The sequence below is a fragment of the Sciurus carolinensis genome, chromosome 13, assembly GCF_902686445.1.
Source record: "Sciurus carolinensis chromosome 13, mSciCar1.2, whole genome shotgun sequence".
Taxonomy (NCBI): domain Eukaryota; kingdom Metazoa; phylum Chordata; class Mammalia; order Rodentia; family Sciuridae; genus Sciurus; species Sciurus carolinensis.
Genome location: NC_062225.1, coordinates 69,645,431 through 69,658,010, shown reverse-complemented (window position 1 = coordinate 69,658,010; position 12,580 = coordinate 69,645,431). Strand labels below are relative to the sequence as shown.

At 48.6% G+C, this 12,580-nt stretch overlaps 1 protein-coding gene across 1 annotated transcript in view; it reads left to right on the top strand.

Moving 5' to 3' along the window:
- The window catches only part of Ehd3 (EH domain containing 3), a 30,982-nt gene extending 26,118 nt beyond the window's left edge, over positions 1-4,864 (top strand). Inside the window, exons 5-6 of the mRNA XM_047523004.1 lie at positions 307-471; positions 2,697-4,864. Coding sequence (XP_047378960.1) covers positions 307-471; positions 2,697-3,224 — 693 coding nt within the window. The 3' untranslated portion in view covers positions 3,225-4,864. The remainder of the gene's footprint in view (positions 1-306; positions 472-2,696) is intronic.
- Positions 4,865-12,580: the final 7,716 nt, after the last annotated feature.

The window sequence follows — 12,580 nt, the reverse complement described above, 5'->3', positions numbered from 1 at the left end:
CTTTAGTCTCTCCTCCTCTTTCCACTTCTATTCAATGAAGGTCACTGGAAAAGAGAGTGGAACAAAGAACGTAAAGGCGGTGCCCTAAGTGCTCTGCAGGAGTCCTCAGCAGTCCCACCCCATCACTGCCTTGACCTTTGCTTCCCCACATCCACCTTGCCCAGCCTAGCACTGCAAGAGGGTCAGGGGAGAAATGATTTCAGAGGAGAGGAGGAGGAGGGAGGCGCTCATGGGAAGAGGTGGAGGGACAGAAACCCCAAGAGGCAGTATTCCCGGGTCTTGATGCCCTCTGGCCCTGTTTGTCAGGTTCACGCCTACATCATCAGCTCTCTGAAGAAGGAGATGCCCTCGGTGTTTGGGAAGGACAACAAGAAGAAGGAGCTGGTGAACAACCTGGCTGAGATTTATGGCCGCATTGAGCGGGAGCACCAGATCTCACCCGGGGATTTCCCCAACCTGAAAAGGATGCAGGTAACGAGGGTCAGGGACTCTAGGACAAGGGACAATATCACGTGAGCTGGTAGTGGAGTAGGAGGAGATACCCTCAGAGCTCCAGAGGGAACTGAGTCAGAACCAGAAGACAGGGAGGAGACCCAGACCTGTCCTCCCTACTGCACTATCACCACGCAGCAGGTGACACGTTGGAACCTGGGGAGAAACAGAGCCCAACCCCCACACGGGGGCACAGGTGTGTGAGGGATGTGTAGGGGCTGTCATCTCAAGTTTAAGACCTTCCTTCCCCAGCTGTGTCCACCACAGGCTTGACATCGCCACCATCTCCTTTGTAATGGGACAAGTCGCCTGACTAAAGTTCTCCAGGCCTTTAGTTGCTCCCCATTGGGAGCAATTCGGGACTCACACCAGGGAGAGGCAGGGAGCCTGCCATCTTTGGGGCACTGCAGGCACCTATCTTGGACCAGGGGCCATTGCTCATGATTTCTCAGGGTTTTCACCAAAGCAGTCCCCAGAGGGAGGCATTTTTGTCTGCCTTCTACAGAAAAGGAAGCTGAGGTCTCAGTGTTTTTCAAGTTTAGAGTTCACATAAAGCAGGAGCTGCCCCCACAGTCAAAGCAAGAAGCCACCATATCATATGAACTGGATCCTCTGAGCCTCTGTCTCTCTCCTCCATGATTCCTGCAACTTCTTATGAGTCTATAATTATTTCACAATTAAAACAAAAAATAGCAGCCATGGAAATATCAATAATAGATGTTCCTTCTTGTTTTGCTCTTCGGGCTGAGAACCAGCATCTCAGGTTATGGCTAGGGTTTTCAAAATACCACTAATCCCAAATAGGCATTTTTAGTTTCCTATCTAATAAAAAGAAAAGTAGATATACATTCCAAGTCTGTCCATGTCCATGGATCCATTCATTCAAATAGCCACCATGAGCCAGGCACTCAGTTCAGAATTACTTTAGTGGAATCTGGGTTTCTCACTCAGTCGTCTTAGGACCCTTCTGCCTTCTGTTTCTCCTCTAACATTTAGAAAGATGACTCTTGAACCAGACCACGTGACCTCTTTTTTAACATGCAGAAACCCCACTTTTGTAACAAATGATTTTTACTTTCTCATTTATTTGCCAGTCTGATGTTTGGTTCTATAGGTATGCTGGCCATTTCCTACTGGAAGACACTGGGACCCCTCCCGGGGAGCCTACCAGACCCACCAAGGGGTGAACAGGCTGGGAGACAGGAGGATCTGGGGCGGGGGAGGGGCCTGGGAGGCTGTGCTCTAAGGCAAGAGAATGGCCACCAGCGTCTGCTCTGCCGTCCGCACCCCGCTCCTCATCACCTCCCCAGCTCAGCCTCGAAGGGAGGTGAGAAGTGTTCATCTCACACTTCCTCTTAAAATGTAGCTATCGGTGTTTTCTGAATTTTTGTACAGTGAACTCGATGTGCTTGTCCCTGTGCTCTGGCCTTTTCCTAGCATGCTGAGACAGCTGTGATCAGACCAGGGCAGGAGGACAGTGCTTCCTGTCCCCCCTCTAGAGGCTAAGGAGAGGCAGGTGTTCTAGACTCAGCTCCTGTCAAAATTGCAAAAATGTGCAAAGTGGAGCATCTTTCTTTGATGATGGGGGGGTGGGATGAGAAGGCAAAGGGGGCATCTTTACAAAATCTGCTTGCCTGCCTGTGCCTACTATGTCAAAATCCTCCTCCGAGGTAGTCTTTAAAAACCTCTCCAGGCAATTCCAGTGAGCACCCTGATTAAGAACCGTGGATTTGGGATTAACCTTTGGCTTTTATTATGATGTTTTCAGTTGCCTTAATTTTCCTTCAGTAAAAGTGGGTGGATATGATTCCCTGTCTCAGTGGGGGTTGGGGGGGTGGCCAGGGGAGGGTGGAGGGTAAGGGAGGAGGCTAGGTCCTGAGAACACTGTCCCTGTCATTCAAGTACAACCCAAGTTAGAGGTCCACATTGCTCAGTGTCAGAGTCATTGCCACACAATAGCCAAAACTGACTTCAAGAGAAACGTGATGATTCACTCTCTGGAATGACATTAGAAGGAGTCTAAATAAACAGACAGACCAATATTTGTTAAAATTCCTGAAAAACTGCCTCCTGAAAAACTTCATTCTCAGCCCCAATGGGCAGGTTTCTCTTCCTCCTCCCACATAGGTGATGCTTGTGATGTAGCTCACACGAGGGCTGTGATCCAGCATTCTAACTCTATCTTTCTTTCTCTCTCTTCCCAGGACCAGCTACAGGCCCAGGACTTTAGCAAATTCCAGCCACTAAAGAGCAAGCTGCTGGAGGTGGTGGATGACATGCTGGCAAACGACATTGCCCAGCTCATGGTGCTGGTGCGCCAGGAGGAGACCCAGCGGCCCGTCCAGATGGTGAAGGGCGGAGCGTTCGAGGGCACCCTGCATGGCCCCTTTGGGCACGGCTACGGGGAGGGTGCCGGGGAAGGTATTGATGATGCTGAGTGGGTGGTGGCCCGGGACAAGCCCATGTACGATGAGATCTTCTACACCTTGTCGCCGGTGGACGGCAAGATCACAGGCGCTAATGCCAAGAAGGAGATGGTCCGCTCCAAGCTGCCCAACAGCGTGCTCGGCAAGATCTGGAAGCTAGCCGACATTGACAAGGATGGCATGCTGGATGACGAGGAGTTCGCACTGGCCAATCACCTCATCAAGGTCAAGCTGGAGGGGCACGAGCTACCCAATGAGCTGCCCGCCCACCTCCTGCCCCCATCCAAGAGGAAAGTTGCTGAGTGATGTGGGGGAGGGACCTCACGGAGGCGGATGGGAGCAGTAACCACACACACACACACACACACACACACACACACACACACATTGACAATTGCACTGTACATGGGAAGGGACGGTGATCCCTATGTTTCCAGGCTGATCCTCTTTTGGGCACATCTCCAAGTTCTCAGGATTGGTAGGACAGACAGCAGCGCCTCCATGTCCCAGGGTGCAAGCCTGGGTCTCTACATCTCTTTCCCATCCTTCTTCCCTTCCCCAGAGACCTGAGGCAATTCACTGGCCCACAGATGGGCCACCCACCCGGATCCCCCAGTGCCTCTGTGCTGCCCGGGTTCTGAGCAGATGGAAAAGGCTTTACATTTAATAGGCAATTTGCTTTATTTTCTATGCTTTTATTTTTCCCTCTTTGGCTTCCTAATAAGAAATCTACCCAGGGGCGAGGGAAGGGACAGCTATAGGGAGGAGAGGTGAGTTCCTAGCATCCCCAGACTGTAAGAGGTGTTGGCCTCTTCACTCTTCCTTCCAAACCCGAGGTTTGTCTTCCTCAGCAAACCTGGCTTTGAACTCTGCATGCACGTCATCTCAAAGAATCTCAGAGTGGGAGAGAGAAGAGAAAAACCTGGTAGGAGCAAACAAGGAAACTATCCTGTCGTCTTCTACTCAGAAGCAGTCAGGGTGATGCAAGTCTGTGGATTTTGCCAGATTCGTGTTTTCTCCGCCTGGCCTTGGATGTTTGGGTGTTCTGTTTGCCTCAGTTTATCCAGTCCTGCCTATGTGTGCCGGGAGCTGTGTTGGGCACTTTATATATTCTCTGTGGCCCTCAGTAATGTCCCAGCTAGGTATGCATTTTGAAAAGATGAAAACCTAAAACTCAGAAGAGATTAGGCGACCTTCCCAAACTCACAGAGGTTACACATGATGGAGGGAGGACTCAAAGCCAGGGTCTCAGACCCGCAGACCTGTCCCTGTGCAATGATGTGTGTAAATCCCAGCATTGCTGCCCAATGGCAAACCACAGAGAGCAAGCCAGGCACACAGCCCCCTCGCAGCACCCCAGAGCGGGCTGGCAAGGCAGAAGGGCTAGCCAGCTTTTTGTGAACCATCAGTCTGGCCATCTGTCACCTCATAGAAGCAAACTGTGCCTTCTGGCTATGTGCCCCATGTTCCCAACATCAGAGAAGTCCAACAGCGCCAGCAGGGGAGTGGGCTGGCCTGTGGGTGCTGGCAGTGCTGATTCTTGCTTGGCCTCCCACCCACCACCCTGAATCATCCCAGCTTAAATGCAGCCACCAGCTCTTATCAGGCAGGACCTTGTGTTGACTCTCAGAAGACTGATTTGAGAGGATTGGGGTCTTGTTCCCTGTAAGGTCCCCAGGAACTCTACAGTGTCCTTGGCAAGTCCCCACCATACCCAGTGTTCTGCACCCTCCTTGTGGTCTCTTCCCTGGCTTGCTCCATGGCCACTGATCCAGTCACTTTGTCGCCTATGCTCCTACTGTGATGGAAAATGAAACAAGTATAACTTATTTTATATCTATGTTCAGACTATATTAGAGAAGATTCTATGTATCTATGATGTGCTTACTACTGCAGTGCATTTGTCATTAGTGTTCATGTTAATACAGCACATTTATCCTTTGGTACCTGCTTGACCACAGAGCATCATTCTGCGGGGCTGGGTTCTTACTCGGGCTGCCTGGCAGCATCTTGGGGAGAGAATTGCTCACTGGAACTACTTAAAAGCCAGCATCACAACAGCATCCCATGGGCCTGGTGCCGCTCTCCTCTGGTCTGGTGACCAGCCCAAGCTGAGCTGGTGGGGTCACCACTCCCTGCCCCTCTGGAGTGAAGATGATCCATATGAAATGAACAGCAAAGGAAGGCCAGGTCAGAGAGATCTCGCCTCTGGACACAACTCCACGGTGCCAAGCCCAGGTGAGGAACCATTCCTTGGCACCTTGCTTTGAACTGACAGCAAAATGGGAAAGAAATAGCAGAGGAAGGAGCCGCCTCTTGCCTTTTTTTTTTTTTTTTTTTATGAAAGGGGGATGTCTGTATCTGTCCCCACCTTCACTTGGACACACACACCACATTCCTGCCCTTCTATGTCTCCCTGCCTCCCCCACTTCATCTTCAAAAAACTCCACCCAGGAGGGATCTGTGAGGCATGGGGAGTCCATGTGTATTCTGTTCCCCTCTCTCTGGAAAGAGGAGATGAGATGCTTGAGGCTTCTCTTAAAGGTGGAGGAAATAGATGCTGGTCACTCTGGGTGGTACCCTCTGACTCTGGTTGCCTGGTCCCTCCAGACTCTGGGAGCCTGAGATCTCATGTCTCAACCTGGGAACATTTCACCTGGAAAGTGGAGACTTGTCAAGGATATCTTGTAGATAGGAACCTCTGGTGCTCCTGTCCTGTTGCTCCTTCCTCCCACACTATCAGCCTATACCACACACATTTCCAAAGAAGCAGGATCACCCCACACTACTGGTTTCTGGTCCCAAAGAACTAAATAATGACCAAAGATCTGTTTGCAGAGTGGTTAGTGAGTGTCCTCAGTCATCCCCACTCCCTCTTTATGAAGAGCCAATCTCAGAGATGGCTCATCAGAATGATCAAAACTTAAGAAGAATGGACTTGTTCATTCTCCTTATGAGATATAAATTGACTTTATACATATTCATCATTTATTCTTCAATGTGTCTGTCCATCCATCTGCCCACCCACCCATACATACACACACACATGCATATATACATCTTTCATTCAAAAGACAATGAGCACCTCCATAAAAAAGATCCTGAAGGAAAATATAAAGATCTATTCCTGGAGCCATTCAAAACTACTTAATTTCATCTGAGTAGTAGGAACAATTCCAGATGAATCAAATCAACGTCATCCTAGAAGACCAGAGAATTCATGTTCTAGTGGGGAAATGCGGTATTTATAGAAGTATTGGTTATACAAGGAAGAAGTGTGGTGGGGATGGGTGCATTCACTTGGGGACCCCTGAGAGTCAGAAATGGCTTCAAACTGGAGGGAAGGTGGTCAGAGTTAGCCTCGGCTGAGAATAGGTACCTAAGTTAAACCAGAGGAACTTTCTGGGGCCAGCCTCTTGGGTCTATCTACTTTGCTTCCAAATCCAAGGAAAACAGACAGAATTTTTATACAAAACCAAACAGCTTTCCCAGCCCACCAAATTATGACAGACCAAGACCCTCTGACATGTTTAAGGAAAAGCATGATGAGAATTTGCCTCTGGGGACTGCTAGTTTTGGCCTCCCAGGGGATTGAGCATCCCCCCTCTTTGAAGTTAGGCGAGCTGTGTGACTTGCTTTGGTTAGAGCAGGGAGGTAGGGAATTGTTCCCGCCTTCCAGAAGCAAGTGTGCTGGTTGCCTCATCAGGAACACATAGGAGCAAGCTGGACGATGGAGCCTTGGTCAGTCAGAATCCTGAGTCTAATCCCTCCCCACCCCCGTGGGACAGTGGCATGAACAAGACATAAACACCAATCATTTCAATTTTAAGCCACCGATGGTCATGGCCTATTTATTTCCTGGCATAATCTTTACTATGGTGCCCAGAAACCACATAAGACCTTCCTTAGAATGACAAAAAATTCTTAGGAGACCAACCTCCTGCCTTAAGAATGGAGATCACCTGAATGGGAAAGGATGGATGATTTGCATAAAAGCAAATTCTTCAAAGTCACATTCTGCCATGTCCCAGCACCAGGTCTTTCAATGTTGCCTTTTCACTAGAGAATTTCGTACCTACGGGGTCAAACGTTAGTAAGGTGTGCTTTCTTTCTGCGGTAACGTAGGTCCTGGGAATTGGGCATTTGTTTTCCTAGGGCTGGCCTGGACATGTTATGGTGGTGAAGCTTAGGGTTAGGTTGGAAAGAGAAAAACTACAATTTCTAATCTCCTTCACAGCCAGGTTCAGGATATGACTTTAGGTGCTGCCAATCAGCTGTACTTCTGTGAGCCTGCAGAAGTGGATCATGCTGGAGGCGAACTTGGCAGTCATGAAAACAGCTTCCTGGCCTTGCAACTTCCTATCTATGCTCAAGTTAGCTGGAGGCCTTTTTTTGTGAGGCCAACGAAACAATGACTGACAACAGTAGACAGCACCATGACCACCTGCCACCTTGCGTTGGCCCACCTAATCCTGGTGCCTAAGTACTGCTGAGATGTATGGAGCAGGTCCAGTTGCAGCAGGGGAAGCTTCCTGGATTGTGTGTGTGTGTGTGTGTGTGTGTGTGTGTGTGTGTGTGTGTGATTGGGAGGAGGCACTGGAGTGGTTCTTTCTGGATAAATGAAGAGGAGAGAGTAGGGAAGCACTTTCCAGAAAAAAGTGACTCTGAGGAATTTTCAAACAGTTATCACTTTCTAAGAATCTACCTGGATAGATGAGCACACTTAGGACCCTTGATATTATAAGAGGACATGTTAGCAGAGCAGTAGCAGTCCTGCCTGTTCCCTTTGAGTTGAAGGAAGGGCAGGGCCCCCCACCCTACCCAGGAAGCATCACAGAAACAATGGTGGTAGCCATGGCCTGAGGACAGATCAGTCTGTAAACATACAACACAGAAAGGAGACTGGAGGAACAGGCATGGGGATATCATGTGACCTGAATTCCAGCATCAAGAGAAGCCATGTGGCCTCTGTGCTTCCATTTACCCTTCCCCAAGTCAAGGTCATTTCAGTCTTTCGGAGCTCTTATGAGGATACCAAGAGACAGAGGGTGGGAAAGCTCACCATTGACATTGACACTATCCAGGAGAGCTCTGTTGGCATATGCTGGAAGAGACACGGTCCAGGGAAGAGATAAGAATCCTGCCTTCAGGCTAGGAAGGAAAGCAGCCAAGCCCTGGAAAGGCAGAGGGAGATGGCAATGAAGAGGAGGGACGGAGGGTCTGGGCAGAGCCGTACTCACAGTCTTGATACCTGAGAAGTGCTTGGGGCCTGGATGTTACCTGGGGGTACTTGTGTTCCTAGACCTTTGGGGCCCTCTGCCACCTGGTAAATACACAGAGCTGAGGCCCTGCCTGGCCTCCCAGCCCCACGACCTCATGCTGAGAGGGGCATCTGATGCCGTACTTGGGTTGGGGGCAACATGACAGCCTGGCTCCAATGCAGAGCACCAGAGAACTGCAGAGGCGACAGCAGACCCTCCCGAGTGTTGAAGGCATGACCCCACGGTTAGCGTCTGGTCACACTGCTGTGTAAGGTTGTATCTCCTTTTCTGCCAGCTGATGTTTCGCAGTGTCTTAAACCTTTTTAAGACAAGAGGCTAAGGCAGAGGCAAATCCCAGATCCGTGTGGAAAGGTGACCATCATAGCCTCCCAAGGGATGGAGATTCGGTTCACCTTTGAGAGACACTCATGATGACGCTGGTGAAATCTGACTCCAGTCCAGGTGTCCTTCCACACGGGTCGCTCCTCTCCCTGCCCTCTTGTGCTCTCCTACCCCCCCGTCCCAGGATGCATCGCCCCTCCGCTGACTGGCCTTTCTGTCCTCACTAACCAGTGATACACACGCGCACACACACACACACACACACGCACGCACACCACTCCATTCCCATCCTCCACGTCTGCTCCATTATCCAGACTGGAATCTTGCTGTGAAACCACTGCCTAGTCTGAAAAATTAAGAGATTTCATGTGCTGCTACAGGGTCAGACGCCACGACACTAACTCCGATCACAGGTCCGAGTCTAATGGGAGCTTTGGAGTCCAGGGAAGAGGTTCCTGTCATTCTGGCACAGAAGTCTCAAGAGGCTCAGGGTCAGGCAGGCATTTGGACATGCCACCATGTGAGCACCCACGTACGTGTAGAATTCCCCTCCAGGTTTCATCTGCTTGCTAAATGCCTCCACAGCTTTCTTGGCCGTAGGAGGCAATTCCCCTCATTCCAGAAAATCCTGGTCTTCAGGAACATGCAATGGAATGAAAAGATTCGCCTCAGTGAGGGGAAGTCAGCGGGTGCTTCTTGCCCTGAGCACCGTGACTGTTCCAGCCCCAGAGCAGCTGCAGCTTGTCCTCTTGATACCCCGGGTGTCCAGAGCCACGGGAACCCAGGCCGGAAATAATGATAGCCCTGACCTCTTCAGTGACGTCTTCTGGAACTTCTTGAGATGAGAGAAAGCAAGCAAACTGACTCTGAGCCACAGCACTTGGCCAGATGGCACTCCTCAGCCCTGGGGACTGACTGACCGCCGAATCAGTGGCCCTGGTCTGTTGGCATGTTTAAAATAAGCCCCACTTGACCTACCAAGGATTTCAATCTGGTTACTTTGGATGACAAAAATTTTCAGACTAGACCCAAGGTAAATAATCCCCCCAGATGTAACACCCCACCCTCAACATACTCCCATCTGCACAACCCTAGAGCTTTGGGAGCTCCACCTACTAGAGGTCACCTGATTTGCACCCATCCAGATTATAAGCTCCTGTGAACACAGAATGTGCTTCACCCAGAGCAGTGGATACCTTGCTATCCACCGGATCCCCTGTCAGGGGTGCCAGCTGCCTACCCTCCTCTTCAAACTGTCTGCTCAGCTGCAGAGATCAGCCTCCCTGGCCCACGCCACACCCTTTTCCCAAGGGCAGTGTAGAGAAGAAATTATGTCAAATTCAGCCGTCAATCAAGGCGCCAATCAATCCTAAATCCGCCTGGGGAGAAGGGGGAGAATTAACACAGCCCAACAACAGTGAGCTCCACTGTGTAGACGGGACCCTGAGCTACTTCACAGCTCGGTCCATCTGCTATACCAGAGTATGTACTTTTGCTTTCAATGGGCCTTTGCTTTTGCATTCAATTCTTTGTTCTGAATGCCAAGAACCTGTACCCTGGGACCTCCTGAGGATTCCCACCCGTGCACAATATTCTGTGCAGAATAAGACTGTTTCCAAGATTTCTCAACCTATAATTTCTTCTTTTTGTAGAATGGCAAGTCCCTCCTGTTCTGGGATATGCACAGAGCAGAGAAAGACAGAGGTCAATAGGTGAGGGAGAGAATATCCCTTCCTCCGGTGCAGCTCCAGCCCCAGCCTTTCGAAAAGCAGGCATGGGAGAGGAGGACACTCCCTTAGGAGCGAAACTGATGACAATAGTGCCCTTAAGCAGCAGCCTACAACAACCAGCACATGTAGAGACTGAGGCTTTTGAACATTTGACAGAAAAGTCCCAGCGATAAGGATATTTTAAAATTATTGATGCGTAGGTTATAAAAGATCAGTGGATAACAAAGGCCGGAGCAAGAAAAGAAGGTCTGATGGGGATCAGGATACCCTCAAAGGGTTTCAAATCCAAGGGACCAGAGATTGGTAGCAACCAGCTTGAACGCTGCTGCGGTGGAACTCTTAAGACCCAGTGTGGCTTCTATGGTCACCCAGGTCTTTCCTGGTCCAGAACCTGGGTACTGTGGGGCATTCATCCTGAAGTCTTACCAGTTCCTCAGTGAAGAGGAATCACCCTTAATATCAAAGCCATATTATATGTTATATGTAGTTTATTATGTAAGTAATTATAGGCACCACATAATTAATAATTTATAAACCATGCAGATTTTATCCAACATTCTCAATCATTTTACCATCTTTGAAAAGTCTTGAGAGAAAAGAATCCTCTTCAAATGCTTTTGAAACAGCAACCTGGCTGTGGTGAATCCCAGCTGATTCTGTGACAAGGAGCCTAGTGGTAAAGTGGGCAACCCTTCTAGAATGTGCCTCAGGTCTGCTCCTGATAGTGTTGCCTAGATTTCAGAACCTCAGGATCTTGGAAATCATTGTGTCCATTTCATTTCAGATACTCACCAATGTAGTGTTCTATCTCTTTATGACTGTCCCTGGCCACCCACATGTCCAGATCAATTACTTCTGGATATGATGTCTTCCAGAAGTGACAATCTGGTCATTACAATATTTTGCCTTTGAAACATGCACATAGAACTGGCTCTGAAAAGGAACTAGGGTCATTATACATTTGTCAAATGTATGGACTGTACAACAGAGTGACCCCTGGTGCAAGCTGTGGGACTCGGGTGATAAAGATGTGTTAGTGTGAGTTCATCAGGTGTACCAAATGTACATCGAGTGCAGGGTGTGGATAGCAGGAGAAGTTAGAGGTATGCAGGGACAGGGCTTAAATGAAACTCCATACTTTGCTATGAACCTGTTATGGTTTGGATGTGAGGTGTCTCCCAAAAGCTCACATGTGAGACAATGCAGGAAGGTTCAGAGGAGAAATGACTGGGTTGTAAGTCTTAACCCAATCAGTGAATTAATCCCTGATTAATTGAAGTGGTAGGGTGTGGCTGGAGGAGTTGGGAATTGAGGCGAGGCTATGGGGTATATATTTGTATCTGGAGAGTGGAGACTCTCTGCTTCCTGATCACCAGGGTGTGAGCTGCTTCTTCTGCCACTCTTGCCTGCCATGATGTTCAGCTTCACCTCGAGCCCTGAGGAATGGAGCCAGTTGTGTATGGATTGAGATCTCTGAAACCATGAGCCTTCAAATAAACCTTTCCTCCTCTCCAATTGTGCTGGTCAGATCATTTATAAAAGCAGTGAAATAGCTGACTAAAACGGAAATTAAAACTTCTCTAAAAAATAAGGTTTTCCTAATTTAAAATCTTTTTCTCTGAATAGATGGGTGTCAATATCTGTACATGGCAGGAAAGGAAATCCAGTATGAACTCTGGGTTCAGTGGAGTTGGTACATCTGATGCCTTCTTTCTCTTGTCACTTAGACAAGATAAAAATAATCACTGCTGGGTATTATGAGGGGTTGTTTGTGCTGAGAGTTGGGGCTTGGAACCTGATCATTTCATTAATTACCTGTAATTTGTTCATCTTTACAACTGTAGTTTATCTGGGGAGCACTTGGTTTCCTTGTTCCCTTGACCCCCTTCTCTGCACCCCACTTCAGTTCTCTGGTCATGAGGCCCCCTTCCCTCATGGCCAAGCCTTGAGATCATTATGTCCTATCATCCTCTTTCCTTGTTGATCTAGTTTGATCCATGCATGGGGGAAAAAAAATAAAAAAACCCAAGATAAGAAATTGTTGAAGAAAAAGGAGATAAGTCATGAGAAGGGAAAGATAATTTTTTCTTTCCTGCTCAGGAAATGCAACTCTCTAGATAAGTTTTTAAAAAATGAACTCTTTAATTTTCTTCCAATGCAAAAATGAAATTTCCTTTGGAAACCAAATGTATCATTCATGTGTCCCAAACCACAGTCATTTTTTAGATTAAAAAAAAAGGAGGCAGATCTATAATGGAGGGAAAATGATCTGTTTCAGTCTAACCCCCTTCTTGTGAGCATTAATTAAACAAGGATAAAAAGTGAAATA